General features: G+C 49.0%; 1 protein-coding gene across 1 annotated transcript in view; it reads left to right on the forward strand.

Moving 5' to 3' along the window:
• COL4A1 (collagen type IV alpha 1 chain) overlaps window positions 1-14281 on the forward strand; it is a 137744-nt gene that overhangs the window by 41582 nt on the left and 81881 nt on the right. The window contains exon 2 of the mRNA XM_025263080.2: window positions 13673-13732. Coding sequence (XP_025118865.1) covers window positions 13673-13732 — 60 coding nt within the window. The remainder of the gene's footprint in view (window positions 1-13672; window positions 13733-14281) is intronic.

Here is a 14281-nt window from a genome sequence, read left to right on the forward strand (position 1 = left end):
TGGTCAAAACAACTGGATTTGCCCGATTTCAGAAGAAGTGTATTTCCAAGTTAAGGGTTCCGGAGAAGTACATTGTAAGTTGATTTTTTAAAAAGTGAATAAAGGCTTAAGTAATTTAATCATCATAAAGGGATATTTCATGTGCATGCACAGAGCCACACACACAGATCATGCCTGTATGTGTGTGTGTGAGAGAGTACGATCAGTGGCAACCGCAAACTTTATGTTAGAAACAGCACCCTGAAAACTGTATGGTTAGTTGGTGATTCATATCTTAGTTGGGATGTTATTGACTCTTAATATGAGATTAATTTGAAACTCAAAGTCCCTTTGATAATTCAAGAGATCAGTGACTGGACACACACATGGGATTCGTGTTGGAATCTGGCAACAAGAAATAAGTAAAGAAAAAGAATTGAGTCACCACCTGGCATTGTATCGGCACGTCATAAAGTGAATTGGAAGTGGAGGTCACTTTGCTTCCCTGTCCAGTCATATAACTTAACACAGTAAGACACATCTTGATGTCCTAAACGGTCACCACCTCTACTATGTATAGGGAAAAATGACCCAAGGGCCAGTGGTGAATTTTGCTAACATTAATCCCTTAAGGATTCCATGCTTTATGTATCATTTGGCCAGATTCTCCTCTTCAATAGTCTTGTTGGCTTTTGGCTCTTTCATATTTAATTTCTTTCCAGAGCCAGCCCAGCTCATTGCATTCAGGACGCCTTCTCCAAAGTCTGTGTGAGTTATCCCCCTTTTTTATTCTCCTTAGTTTTCCCCTTTGAATAATGCCCAGTTTCCTCAAATGAGAAATAATAACAGGCTGTTTTAAAAATGAGCTTTCTCTTAGAAATTAACATAGAAATTTGAGCTCAAGAGTTGGCAGTTTATATAGCAAAGACCCTAAAGTTTTTCAAAGAAGGAGACTTAGCTTGCTTTCAGCACATAAAGACTTTCATCCAAATGTGAAAATATAGTTATTAAAAGCCCAGGTGTGGTTTTGGTTTCCGATGGGATAAACCTCACCAGGAAATATTTGCTTTGAGCCGTGTTCACTGTCTAGTTCTTCTTGTTTAATTTTAACTTCACTGTTGTTCACTTGCCAAGTCGCGTCTGACTCTCTGCGACTACACGGTCTGCAGCATGCCAGGCGTCCCTGCGCTCACCATCTCCCAGCATTTGCCCAAGTTCATGCCCATCGGACCAGTCATGTCATCCACCCGTCTCATCCTCTGTCGCCCTCTTCCCCTTCTGCCTTCAATCTCCCGCAACGTCAAAGCTCACTGTAACTGGTAGCAAAAGATTTCCCAGATATTCCCAGATGTTAACACACTTATACAAGTTCTTTGCCTTCAGAAACCACATTTAAATGCTCACAAGTCTCCTAAAACTCTCCATGGTAGATAATGGGGGCAGTAAATTATTATTGAATACAAGCGAAAAAAATTAAGAAGTTAGGACTACTTGTGTACCATTCGAATTGAATGGGCAAGGTTATGGGGTGAGTGATTCATAGTTTTTTTATTTCATATTTATATTCATATTAAAGTGTGCATGGCTTAAGTCTTCTAAATGTTTTTCTTAAATTCTCTTGGAAGACATGAGGTTTTCTGGAGTCGAATACATTTTGATAGTCACTGGTCAGTGGGTTGACATTTGGTTTCAACAGGAGCTGGTAAAGGTAAGGACTGGTTTCTTGAGTGTTAGGAGTAGGACTCTGCTCAGGGGCGGCGTGGGGGTGTGTGGTTTGGGAATGACATCTCTGCAGGCGCAAACCGCGGGCGGCTGACCCTGGAACCTCAAGGCAACCTTAGAGGTGTCTCTTGGCGTCTCTCTCGGCCTCAGTATAAACACCAGACTGTTGCTGAGAAAACCACCGCTTCCTTCTGTGGTTTCCCCCATTTTCCTTCTTAAACCATAAGTGTTGCGCTTGTGTTTTTAGGTAGGTCCTTTGAAAATGCCACTTAGCGCTTGCAAAGCAGCATTTCTGGTCCACCATCCATCATCTTCCAGAAAAGCCCAAGGAGCTGATGCTGTGCTTGAGCCCCTGGTCCGACATCCGCGTGACCTGGGCGTCTATCTGAGATTCTTCACGTGGGCCTCTCTCTCATCCTTGGTCAGAGGAGAAGGCTCACTCCACTGTTAGTGTTCGCTGTTCCACAGGGTTAATTCTGTGGCATTTCTGTTCACATTTTGAGCTTTCAGACCTGGTTTTAAAGCTACACCTTGTTCTCCTTTGGGGCGATGTTTCCAACAGTGAGTCCTCTGGGTTTGCAGACCTGCACTGCAGCGGTTTTGAATCTGTCATTTATAAGGAATCCAAAACCTCACATGTACTTTTGAAAAGTGGCTTCAGGATGAGTCTGGTATTCGAGGCTGAGCGCAGCTATGAAAATTACATTTTGGCTTCATCCTGGCTGCTGGGCTCAGTCTAAACACGCACACTTTTTCTCAGACATGTCCTGTATCTGACCAGCTAGGGGAACAGCTGAGATGACTGTCCTAACAAGGTGTTTTATAGCCTCTGTGAAATGCAAGGAGTGTGAATGAAGTGATATCATATACACTCATTTAATGCACAATGTGGTTGGCCTCTTTCTTACCAGAAGGAATATCTGTTTTCTAGCCTCATTCCTGGAAATACGGTATGGCTTCCCCGTCTACAGAGAAACCAGCGATCATGTATAATATTTACTTGTTCCAGGGAAAAAAGTTGGTAATCCTGTTGCCCTTGGTTTAAGTGAACTGGTTTTGAGTTGCATGTCAGTCACATTCATCTTTCCCAGGTCGGTTAGGCTTTTCATGTTGCCATTTTAAGTGTGTTACAAACGGTAGGGTCCTGAAAGGATCGGGAGGTGGCACCAGTGGGATCAACAGGAAATTGACCGCACTTTTTCCTCCCCAGCGGAAAGCCGTCTTCATGGCTTAGTACTAGTTACCTGGGGCTTTCCCAGCACAAGCAGGGCCTTCAAGGCGTCTTGTTCAAGATGCTCTAACGAGGCAGGGAAGACCACTCCACGTGAGTCCGGGATGGCTGTCAGTGAACGGACCCGGCACCGTTGGACCAGGCTGTTAAGTTTCTCACTTACTGTTGTGTGTGCGGTAAAGGTGCAGCACGTTTCCTGGGTCCCAGAAGGACGGGCATCAGAAGTGCCCTAAGCGTTCTTTCCATGCACATTTTCACCCCAATGAGGGATTTTTCTGAAGCTACAGTGCAGGAAAGGTCCTGGAGGGGGGCTGGGAGGCTGGAGCCGTTCTCCAAGGCCGCGGGAGGGGGGCACGTCTGTCCTTTGCTCCAAGTTTCCTTTCCTGGAGACTCGTGGCATCTCGGCGTCACTGTTTGTGAGAGACTGTGTTGACATCGTGTTGCTAAGACAGAGACAGGATGTTAAAAGGAACTGTGAGTGTGGGATTCACAGGCCTGCCGAGAGCGAGAGACTCCAGGGAGGGTGGGCCAAGGGCAACTGATAAGTACCCCCCGAACCACGTGCCGGACCTCAGGCACCTGGGGGCTGCGGCGGCCCCCTCCTCTTCCTCACCCGCCCGCCTCCCTGCCTCTCTCCTCCCTTCCAGCCCCGTCCTCTCCTTCCTCCTCTGTTCTTCCTTCTCCAGCCCTTGGAAACCCTTCCGGCCGTAGCACTGCGCTGCGTGTTTCCCACTCCCAGTGCATTTCGGGCTGCTGATGGGCTGACAGAAAGTGCGCAGCACTTCTGCCTGAACAGGTGCTTTTACACTGACTGTTAAACTTGGAGACGGCACACGTTTTACCCTGAGCCTCAGAACTGGAGAGCCCGGGACCTGGTGTCTTACTCTGTCTCCTCGCCTCACACCGGGGCCGCTCCCCGCAGGTCGCCGGCCCTCCGCCTTCCCAGGGGGGCACAGCGCCCCGGCCGCTTCCCTTCTCGGGTGCCCACCGGCCTGCCCCTCCCCTCGGTGCCCCCACCCCGGTGCCCTGTGCCCTCATGCTGGGCTGACCCCCTTTGCCTCTTTCTGGGCAACAAGGCCCCCTCCCCACACGTCCGCCTCCCTGGCCAGGCCAGCCCCCTCCGCCTCCCTCCCTGGGGTCCCCACGTCCCTGGACTGGCCGTGGGGTCCCTCCCTGTGTGTCTGTGGGTCTCTGCTCTGTCTCGTGAGGGGCCTCAGATGAGGTTTCTCACTTTGGCCTCCCGCTCGCTGAGATACTCAACTCAGCCTTGTCAGCGTCGCGGGCCGGGGGCCGCCCACCCTGCCCCAGGCGTGCAGTGCAGCGGAAGCCTCCTGGCAGGTCGGATCAGCGGGGGGCACCGGGCGGCTCAGACGCGGTGTGGACGCACAAAGGCCGCTCCTCAACCCCCACCCAGTCCTCCAGCCCCGCTGGGGACAGACCTGGAGCAGAAACAAGTGGCTGAGGGGCAGGGCCCGGGCCCGGCCCGGCTGAGGGGCTGAACTCGGAGTCAGAGGGCCAGAGCGGGTAGGGCGGGAGGAAAGGTGGCCCGTGGGGCGGCAGGATGGTGCAGGAGATGGGGGCACACTGCTCCTTGCAGGCTGCAGGGGGCGGTCTGTGGCTCTCACGGGAGCGTTGTGGACGTGGTGGCTGGGGACTCGGGCGGGGAGGACAGTGTGGGGGCCAGTTCAGTTCAGTCTCTCAGTTGTGTCCGACTCTGTGACCCCATGAACCGCAGCACGCCAGGCCTCCCTGTGCATCACCAACTCCTGGAGTCCACCCAAACCCATGTCCATTGAGTTGGTGATGCCATCCAGCCATCTCATCCTTTGTCGTCCCCTTCTCCTTCTGCCTTCAATCTTTCCCAGCATCAGGATCTTTTCCAATGAGTCAGCTCTTCGCATCATGTGGCCAAAGTATTGGAGTTTCAGCTTCAGCATCAGTCCTTCCAATGAATACCCAGGACTGATCTCCTCTAGGATGGACTGGTTGGATCTCCTTGGGTGAGGGGATAGGCAGGTGAGAAAGGTGTCCGGCTACCTGGGGAGAGTCACCGGGACTCAGAAGCCTCCTAATGGGAGTTCCCTTCTGAAGGTAGGGATGTCCTCTCTGGACCCTTGCTCATCCCGGACAGTCAGTGATTCTGGGAGAACATTCTGGCCAAGGACTCCTCGGCTTCATCCTTCAGGCCAGTGAGTCAGCAAGCACCAGGGGCTCCACCCCCACCCCCAGTTCCCATCTCCAGGCGGCCTTTCCACCCACGGGTCCCAGTGGACATGCTCATGGTCATCTGAGCCGTGGTCACGGGGCAGCTAGTCATCATTCCATCTGTGCGTGGGGCCCCCAGCAACCTCCAGGAGACACGCGGGGTTGCCCCGACACCCTCAGTTCACCCCCCTCCCCGGGCGAGGACATTCCAGGTCCACCCCCACCGTGGGAGGAGGGGATGAGGGGAAGGGGGACAAGGGGAAGGGGGACGAGGGGAAGGGAAGATGAGTCAACCCACGTGGTCCGATGAGGGAAACAGGAGAGCCAGCCTGCCGTCTCATGACGGAGGTTGGAGCCAAGCACACACCCGAGGGTGCTCATGAAGCTTGCGGGGAGCCCCCCTGCCCCCCAAGACTGTGCAGCTCGGTTCTTAGCCTGACTGCAGGAGATGTCGCAGACAGTTCAGTTTGTTTCTCAGATGTTTCATGCTCATTTTTTTTTTTTTTTTGCCAAGAACACATCAACACTTGGAGTTGTTTTCCCATTTGAGCAGAAGTGTTTTGTGAGTCTCAAAGTAGTGGGGATATTCTGTTTCCATGTTTTCCATGATTAGAACAGAAATGTTATTTTACTGAGCTAAATTCTTTTCTGTTGTATTAATGAGGAAAAGTTATTTTCACATCTTCAGAATCACATTTATTTTACATTTATCAAAATAAAACGCTGATGATAGAATCACCGTCAAGCAAATGCAGATTAAAGAACGTGGGCTGTGAGCTCCTTGGACATCCGTCACCCTTCCATCCACAGTTCCCAGCGTATTTCTGGAGATTCAAAAATGCTGTGCAAATGTAGACGTTTAAAATTGTTACTGTGCTTTGGCGTTTGGCCTAGAGTTTGCATTCTGTCTTGTTTTTAGATTGCCTTGTTTTCATAAATGACTTTTTTGGTTGGAAAATTTAGAGAACACTACATAATAGTAGCTTCAATAATGGGATTTCCTTGTCTTTTACTTTGGTGGAATTCCTTCACACCTGTTAATACTTTATTTGTTTTTTTTTTATGTTTGTTGTATGTAATTTTGCCCATAGGATTTGGTTCTTTTTTAACTGGAGTGGAGTGGGTTCGCGTTCGTTTCAGGAGTACAGCGCAGTGAGTCAGTCACGCGCATGTCCACTCTTTGAAGACTTTTCCCATAGAGGCCACTGCAGAGTATCGAGTGGCCTGCCCTGTGGGTTCCTCCCAGTTATGCTGTCACGAATTCTTAAATCCTATGCACGCATTTTGGGGGCGGGGTGGGTTTTATTGAAGAAGCGTGTGAATTCGTAAAGGGCCACCTCAGTGACTCTTAGGGTCCTTGGTCAGAAACCAGGTTGAGCCAGGACGTTTCCAGAAGCCCAGAAGCCCCTTGAGTCCCCTTCTCATTGCCTGTAGCCCCAAGGATGAGCACACCACAACTTCACTTGTTCAGGTTTGAACTTTCTATCATCAGAGTCTCTCAGCTGGTTTTGTTTGTTTGTTTATGCCTGGTTCCCAGTTGCTCGGTACTGAGTCTTCGAGACCCATCCATGTCATAGCCCACCAACCTCAGTGGGTGAGGATTTCATCCCTTGGATCCAGACCACCATGTTTTATTCTGCTGTTTCCAGTTCTCCCTACTGTGTAGAGTGTTGCCATGACCATTCTTGAGCATGCCTTCAAGAAAGACTTTATTAAAGCATAGCAAAGGGCAGACATTGTAAGTTCGCAGCTCAGTGAAGTTTTCCACGTGTCACTGCTCACCCTGCTCGAGCAGAGAATGTCCCAGCACCCGGAGACCTCTCTGGCAGCCCCCGAGGCCAGCAGGCTCCTGACTTCCACTGTTGGTGGCATCATTTGTTCTAGATTTAATGCCGGGAGGCCATACAGTGTCTGCTCTCCTGCTGAAGTTCTTTTTTAAATCCTGGCTTAAAAACCATTTTGTTGAGGGGTGGTTGATTTACAGTGTTATGTTAATTTCTGCTACTCAGCAAAGTGATTCAACTATACATCTATCCATCTGCCTATATATACACACATATTCTTTCTCATATTCTTTTCCATTAGAGGTTACTCTCAGATTTTGAATATAGTTCCCTGTGCTACACAGCAGGACTTCATTGTTTATCCATTCTGTATATAATAGTTTGCATTTGCTAACCCAAAACTCCTAGTCCATCCCTCCCCTCCTGTTGGAGAAGTTTCAAGATGCTTTTTCAGGGCACTCCTGTCTGGGCTGGGGGTCCGTGGAGGCATTGACAGCCATTTTGCAGAACCCCTTGGCAGTACCCAGCCACTTAAAACAAGAATTACTAGAAATAGCATACTCTAGTTAAAATTACAAACAGGGTGCGAGCTAGGACATACACATTAAAAGCTCTCATATATACTCTCTGTTTCTTTATGATGTTTTAGTTTCCAAAAAGAGTGAGCTCATGGCGCTTTGAGGGGAGGGTGTTATATTTTATCCACCGTACTAACATTTTGGGGCTAATGAAACAGAGTTAAAAACAATATAATTGAAAAGGTTGAACTTCAGTGGCATGTGGTAAGGGCAAATGCTGTGGAATAGTCTCAGTAATGATAAAGTATGATGCGGCTGTTGATGACATCTGCCCACATATGTGTGGGGCAGGTGCCAAGAGTGAAATCCGGGGACAAGTCCACGTGTGATGCTCAGCTCCAGTTGTTGTTCAGTCACTAAGTCATGTCTGACTCTGCAGCCCCATGGACTGCAGCACGCCGGGCTTCCCTGTCCTCCACGAGCTCCCAGAGTTTGCTCAAACTCATGTCCATCAGGTTGGTGATGCCATCCAGCCCTCTCATCCTCTGTCGTCCCCTTCTCCTCCTGCCCTCAATCTTTCCCAGCATCAGGGTCTTTCCTAATGAGTCAGCTTTTCGCATCCGGCGGCCCGAGCATGGGGCTTGGGCTTCAGCATCAGCCCTTGCGATGAGTGTTGGGCTGATGTGCCTTAGGGTGGGCTGGCTTCACCTTGCAGTCCTAGGGCTGCTGCCTAACCCTGTTGCAGAAGGGTTGTTCTGCTGGACAGCTCCCCCTGGAGGCGGGGTCTGGAAGCTCCACTTCTGATCTGTACCCGCTTTTCAGTTTCTGCCCTGGTGGCTCTGGAGTACATTCCTGTGTCTCTACGTGCTTCTTGAGCAGAGTAGATGATTATGCACGAGGTTCTCCGAAGGAGGGCTACCACCAGGAAGAAGACGGGGCTCGTCCCATCACCACAAAACTATTCTGACATTTTGCACAGCGCAGAGAATGTGAAAAGGAATTTGAAAGATAAGCTGTTTAGACTTGGCCGAGATCCACTTGTCCCTATTTGGCGGGATGTGAAACCCATAAAAATTATTACAGTGGGGTTGGTACAGGGCTATCTCCCATCAGAAGCAGGGAAAGAACCACAGAAAATTGAGGACTTCACTCTGTTTAACTCATCTCAGACATGCTTCCCTGTGGAATATATGTCACGGTTAACAAATTACCTTGATGGGGCATTCTCTCTTTTTCTCCCTGACACAGACACACAAACACACAGACAGACACACACACACACACACACACACACACACACAATGGTGTAGCAGCTGGCTTCCTTGCTTAGGTAAAAGGTCTCTCTAAATGGAACTAGCAAGCCTCCCCCTTCCTGTATGCCCACCTAGAACTCTCTGTGATGTCGAGAAGCACTTTCGGTCGGCCTGCAGGCCAGAGAAAGAGCGGAAATTGAGTTTATTTTGAATGAAAGTCTCTGACCCCAATCACCCCTCTTCCTTCTCTGGTGCGCGTACTGTGTGTCGTAAATCTTTGGGAATTTTTAGAACTTAGCATACTTTATAGCATTAATTCTGATGGTTTGACTTTCTGGGAACTCTTAATTGGGGCATGAAAGAAAATGTACATTCCATTCACTGTTCTATCCTCTCGTGAAGCGTGTAGAGAGACTCATCCAGAATACAAAAGTGGTCCGCTGATGCCCTTCCTTTTGCATCCCTTCACGGTTGTGCTCTGTGTGATGTTTAAGCTCGATCCCTTCCATCGATGGTGTGCGTGTCCGACAGACTTCATCGAGAGCTGGTGTAGCCTTTTCTTCTTTTTCAGATAATGTTAATTCAGGTCGGCTTCCACTTGGAGGGAATTTGTTACGCTCTTGTGGTGAATTGCTGGCTGTCGAGGTTGGCTTGGTTTCTGAGTTTTCCTTCAGGCTTAGGGGTACAAATGGTGGTTCTTTTGCGCCTGAGGACTTTGTCGGCTTCTCTTACCCTCACGTAGTCTGAGTGACCCGTGTGGCTGTGGGCCACAGATGAGCTCCTTCTAAGGGCTGGGCAGAAAGCTCGTTTGGGTTTTCCCATGCCATCTTTTTGGCCAACCCAATAAGACATGGACCAGGACCCACAGCACTGCGACCTTTGGGATCTTCAGCCACGTCCCCCATTTCCAGGGGCAGACGGTCTTCCTGACCAGCCTGGTCAGCCAGGCCTGTAGGTTCAGCGTGTGTCTCCCCGGGGAGAAGGCATGGGCCTGCTCGGGGGACTCGGGGCTGGTTTACTTGACCTCACACCCCGGGAAGGGGCCAGGCAAGAGGGATGGGTGGGAATGCATCACAGAGTACAAGTTCTTCCTGTTCCAGAAGCTGAAACACACGGGCAGGGAGCTAGCTGCTCGGACTTCAGGAAGAATGAGCAGGCCTTGTCCACCCCCTCAGATGTGCAGCCAAGGGAGCTGCTGGAGCCGGCGGGGGGTGGAGGGGTGAGGGGGACGGGGTATGGCTGCTGGAGCCAGTGGGGCCGTCTCTTTTGATTCTGTGGAGAGGTCCAGATGCGGAATGTAATTCTCCAGGAAGTCCTGAAGCTTGTGACATGGGCTTTACATGTGAAGTCCCCAGTGAAATCGTGACTCTGAGTAACTCATGCCGTTTTCTTGTTCGCCCTTTTGCACAGCGGTTCAGGATGGAGGGTTGAGACTTGCACTGCTGCAGGCTTTTACTTAATGAGCTATTTCAGAATCAGGCAGATCGAAGGGGCGCTCGGAGCATCACTGATGCGCTTTTCAGCTAGGCACCCTCGAGTCACAGCTGAATGACTCTACATGCCAGGGTGAGATACAGCATCAGTCATTGTGTGGGCCAGAATAACAGTATTTCAAAGTGGATTTTATTTAGCAAAGTAAATGTGTCTCTCATGATTTTTGTTTGTTATTCTAAAAATTAGGCTTTTTTTTTTTTTAAACAGAGCCATTTTGCATAAAATGCTAGGCCACCCAGATTGTGAAGCAAAAATCATGGTCTAAAAATGTCTTTTGTTCTGAAAAGTTGCCCATCGTTTAGACCATTGTTTAGATGTTCTTTGAATTATCAATGCTTCAGGATTGTCTTCTAGGGCCAGAAGTGGTAATAAAATTTCCTACGTGAATAAAGCAGATAAGGAGACAGGAATATCTTTTGTCTGGGATTGAGAAATTTTCTTTTTGCTTGATGTAAGCTGGTGGGAGCAGGGTGAAGGTCCTTTATTTCTGTAAGAGGGCTATAATAAGACTTTAGTTCTTTTTCTCATCTCTGATTTCATCCAATAGTTGTCATGACCTGGAGTATTGTTCAAGGGAAATTTGCGGGTGTGTTTCTGTAGCAAAAGCTCAAAAAACAGCTTGACCTCAGCATCCACCATGGGGGCCCTCTAACCTCTTATCTGGGGTCCCCTACAATTAAGGCATTTGCTGATAGCTTAAGGGAACAGTTCCAGGAAACTCACTTTTATAACCTTCCTCAAATTGAATAAAGATAAGCTTCTGAGATTTTAATCAGCCTTTCAGAAGAGGAAACCTCAGAATCACCAAATGGCCATTTTCAACTTGGGTGACTAAGGTCTGGTTTTGAAGACGCTGTGTCGACCTGTGGTTAGGAAAACCCACCCCGCCTGAGCTGCCGTTGCCCACCACCCACCGACCCCGGTGAACCTGGGCTGTGGGTGGACAGGTCCTAAGTCCGTGGGTGTTAACCTGATTGGCTTCTCCTTCTGGTCTCCTTCTGGGTAACTGAGCAGAGTTCAAGGAGCAAGTGTGGGTTTCTGAACCCAGCTCAGAGGCAGGGACATGGTGGGGATGAGACGTCGCAGAGAGGAGCCACCTGGAGCCCAGGTGACTCGGGGCTGCCTCACCCGTTGAGCTTACCTGGCTGGGGGCTAACCTAGCAGCTTCGCGCCGTGCCGGGGGCCCCTGAGAACCTCCGCTCTCCCTGGCTGTCTGGGCATCTGGAGTGGTCCCCCACTCACCGCCGAGTTCCTGTTTGCAGCGGTTTCTCACAGTGCTGTCCCTGCATTGTGGGCTGACACACCAGCATTGCTGGGTTGTTGTCTAGGGTTGTTATTTGAGGTTGATTCAATGGACGCCAGCATCACCGCCACCGCCATCAAAACAACAGCGACAGACGCCTGCTGCTCTGTCTCATCAGCCCTCAGGTGCCTGTGTGTTCGTGTTTACACACCTCTGGGGTTGGCGCAGATCGAACGGTTGACGGGGTGTTGTGGTTCAGTCAGCGGTGGGTTTTACAGCTGACGTGGTCGCAGGTGAAATATGGACTGTATCAGGCTGGGTGTGGCGCTCCGGGGCTGCCCTCCAAGTACTCTCGGGGTCCTGGAGACACACACGCCAAGGACTGTGAGACACACGTGATAAATGTCACAGTGTCGTTCAGTCACTAAGTCGTATCCCACCCTTTGGGACCCTGTGGACTACAGCACGCCAGGCTTCCCTGTCCTCCACTAGCTCCCAGAGTTTGGTCAGACTCCTGTCCATTGAGTCAGTGATGCCATCCAGCCATCTCATCCTCTGTCACCCCCTTCTCCTCCTGCCCTCAATCTTTTCCAGCATCAGGGTCTTTTCCAGTGAGATGGCTCTTGCATCATGTGGCCAGAGTACTGAGGCTTCAGCATCAGCACGTCACAACAGAGGCGTGTAGTCCACATGTCATGGGCACTGGGTTGGAGCAGTGAGCCCTTTCTTGGGGATGGTTGAGGAGGCTCTTTCTGCAGTCTGTTGGTTCTTTAATGTTTGTGCATTTTGGATGAATTTCTGGAGCACAGGTTTCAGGTTTTAGCCTCGTCTCTTTGGACAGCTCTAAGTGGTCACCCAAACCCAGCTTCTGAAGCAAAACTGTGTGCATGGATTGATTTACACTGTAGGAGGTTATGAGAGTGCGTGCTGAACAAATTGCCTGAAAGATGAATCAGGGAGGGGAATAGATCTGTAGTGTCTGGAGTCTGTTTGGACTGTTGTCAGTTGTCCCCATTTCCAAAATATAAAATTAAGAACAGCTTACTGTCTTGGAGGCACTTGTTCAGATTTCATTTTATAAAATAAATATCTCCAGATGTAGTTGTTTTATGAAGAAGATTTCCAAGGCATTGGAACCAAGATGAGCACATTGTTTTTAGAAAACGGACTTTATGTAATCACAATACTGTTAACAATATGGTTTTATTTTCCAGAAGCTATGTTGCCAGGAGCAGCATTTAGGTGTGCACTTGATCTCAGGCTTAATATCGAGCTGCTAGTAAAGCTCGTTAGCTAAATTCTACCTGTCACACCCTCTTCCATTCTGTCCACAATATCTATGTCTATTCTGGCTTAGAATTTGGATTCTTCTAAAGAAATTGCAAATGTATTGAGCACCATCGTCTGTTTGTCTTCTGATGTGTTGGCAGTTTTCCATGATGGTAATTGAATTGAATTCATCTCAACCTTGTCCTGGCGTGTTATATTAAATCTCCTAACTCAGAGTTCACGTCTGTAAAGTGGGAATGGTAATATGCGTCTTGTTAGATAAGAGGCAGCTGGTTGATTGTTGCATTTGGTGGGCATTTGAACACGCTGGTTCCCTTCTTCTCCAGCTCGTCTTACCCACTTGAATTCTTTATCGTGCATTTTGATTTTAATTTAACGTTAGAAATGAATCACAGGAGCATTTTGTTGTGGAGTGTTCTTCTATTGAATCGTCCTGATTGAATTGAATTAACATTCTGTTATTCAGGCTTTGGGCCTGTTTGTTTCCTTTTTGCGTGTTTTGCGTGTCATTGTGTCCTGGGGATGTGAGGGGCGAGGCGTGGACCCCTCCCCACCGCCAGGTTCCTGTGGTCTGAGCACTGAAAGTCCCGCATCAGAAGGGCCTTCGCAAGTAGCGGTGGTGTCCTGCTGAACCTTGGGAAGTGGAGACAGTCCACGTCGCAGAGTGTCAGTGACAGCGCCCCCTCTTTGGACGGAGTGATGCTGTGATGTGTTCCACTCGGGGCTTGCTGTTCTGTCTGCCAGGGCCAGAGATGGACTTCTGAGCAAGTGCAGAAGGACTTGTGCAGAAGGACTTGTCCCCCTAGGACAAGGCCACAGAGTGTGTGTGTTAAGATGGGGCTGGTGGTACCCGGGTAGGGCTTTTCTCATAAATAGCGAAGATGCCAAAAGCATTTCAGTTGAAACCTGGACGTCCTGTTCTCCTGTCTAAAGCTGTTTTCTCTTCCTTCCAGGGTGGGTGTGCCGGCTCCGGCTGCGGGAAGTGCGACTGCCATGGCGTGAAGGGACAGAAGGTGAGTAGCCCTCCCAGGGCGGCGATGCCTCGGGTCGCCATCGCTGTGGAAGTCATTACTTTAGAGCAACCGAATAACCAGCAAGTCATGCTGAAGCTTTTTACCATTTCAGGCATTTCCCCAGAGCAATACAAATCAAACAAAACCAGGCTCAACAATATTTTTGAGGCATCCTGACTGCTCCTCCCCAAAGCTGGTAATTATTGGTGGCAGTTAACGCTAAAAAAGCGATTTGGTTTCTTTCCTTTTTTGACTCTAGAAGGAACAAGTGTATTGGCAGAAAATCCGTTGAGTCAATCGCATTCTTTGGAATTAGTGCACAAAGACTAAACTTAGCTTTTTTTTTCCTGAAAAAAAACCCCACAAAAAACAAAAGTTTCTCTTGAACTTGAGAGCCTTCTATTCAAATAAGAATTTTTAAACAGTTTTACATTCGTAACATACTTGTCTAGATTTATTTACAGAAACAGTAACTATTTATCGTTTCCCAAATGTACAATTATAATTTTTTTTTTCTAAGCAGTACTCTGCCTTCTCTCTCACTTGAAG

Source organism: Bubalus bubalis, chromosome 13 (assembly GCF_019923935.1).
Source record: "Bubalus bubalis isolate 160015118507 breed Murrah chromosome 13, NDDB_SH_1, whole genome shotgun sequence".
Lineage (NCBI taxonomy): Eukaryota > Metazoa > Chordata > Mammalia > Artiodactyla > Bovidae > Bubalus > Bubalus bubalis.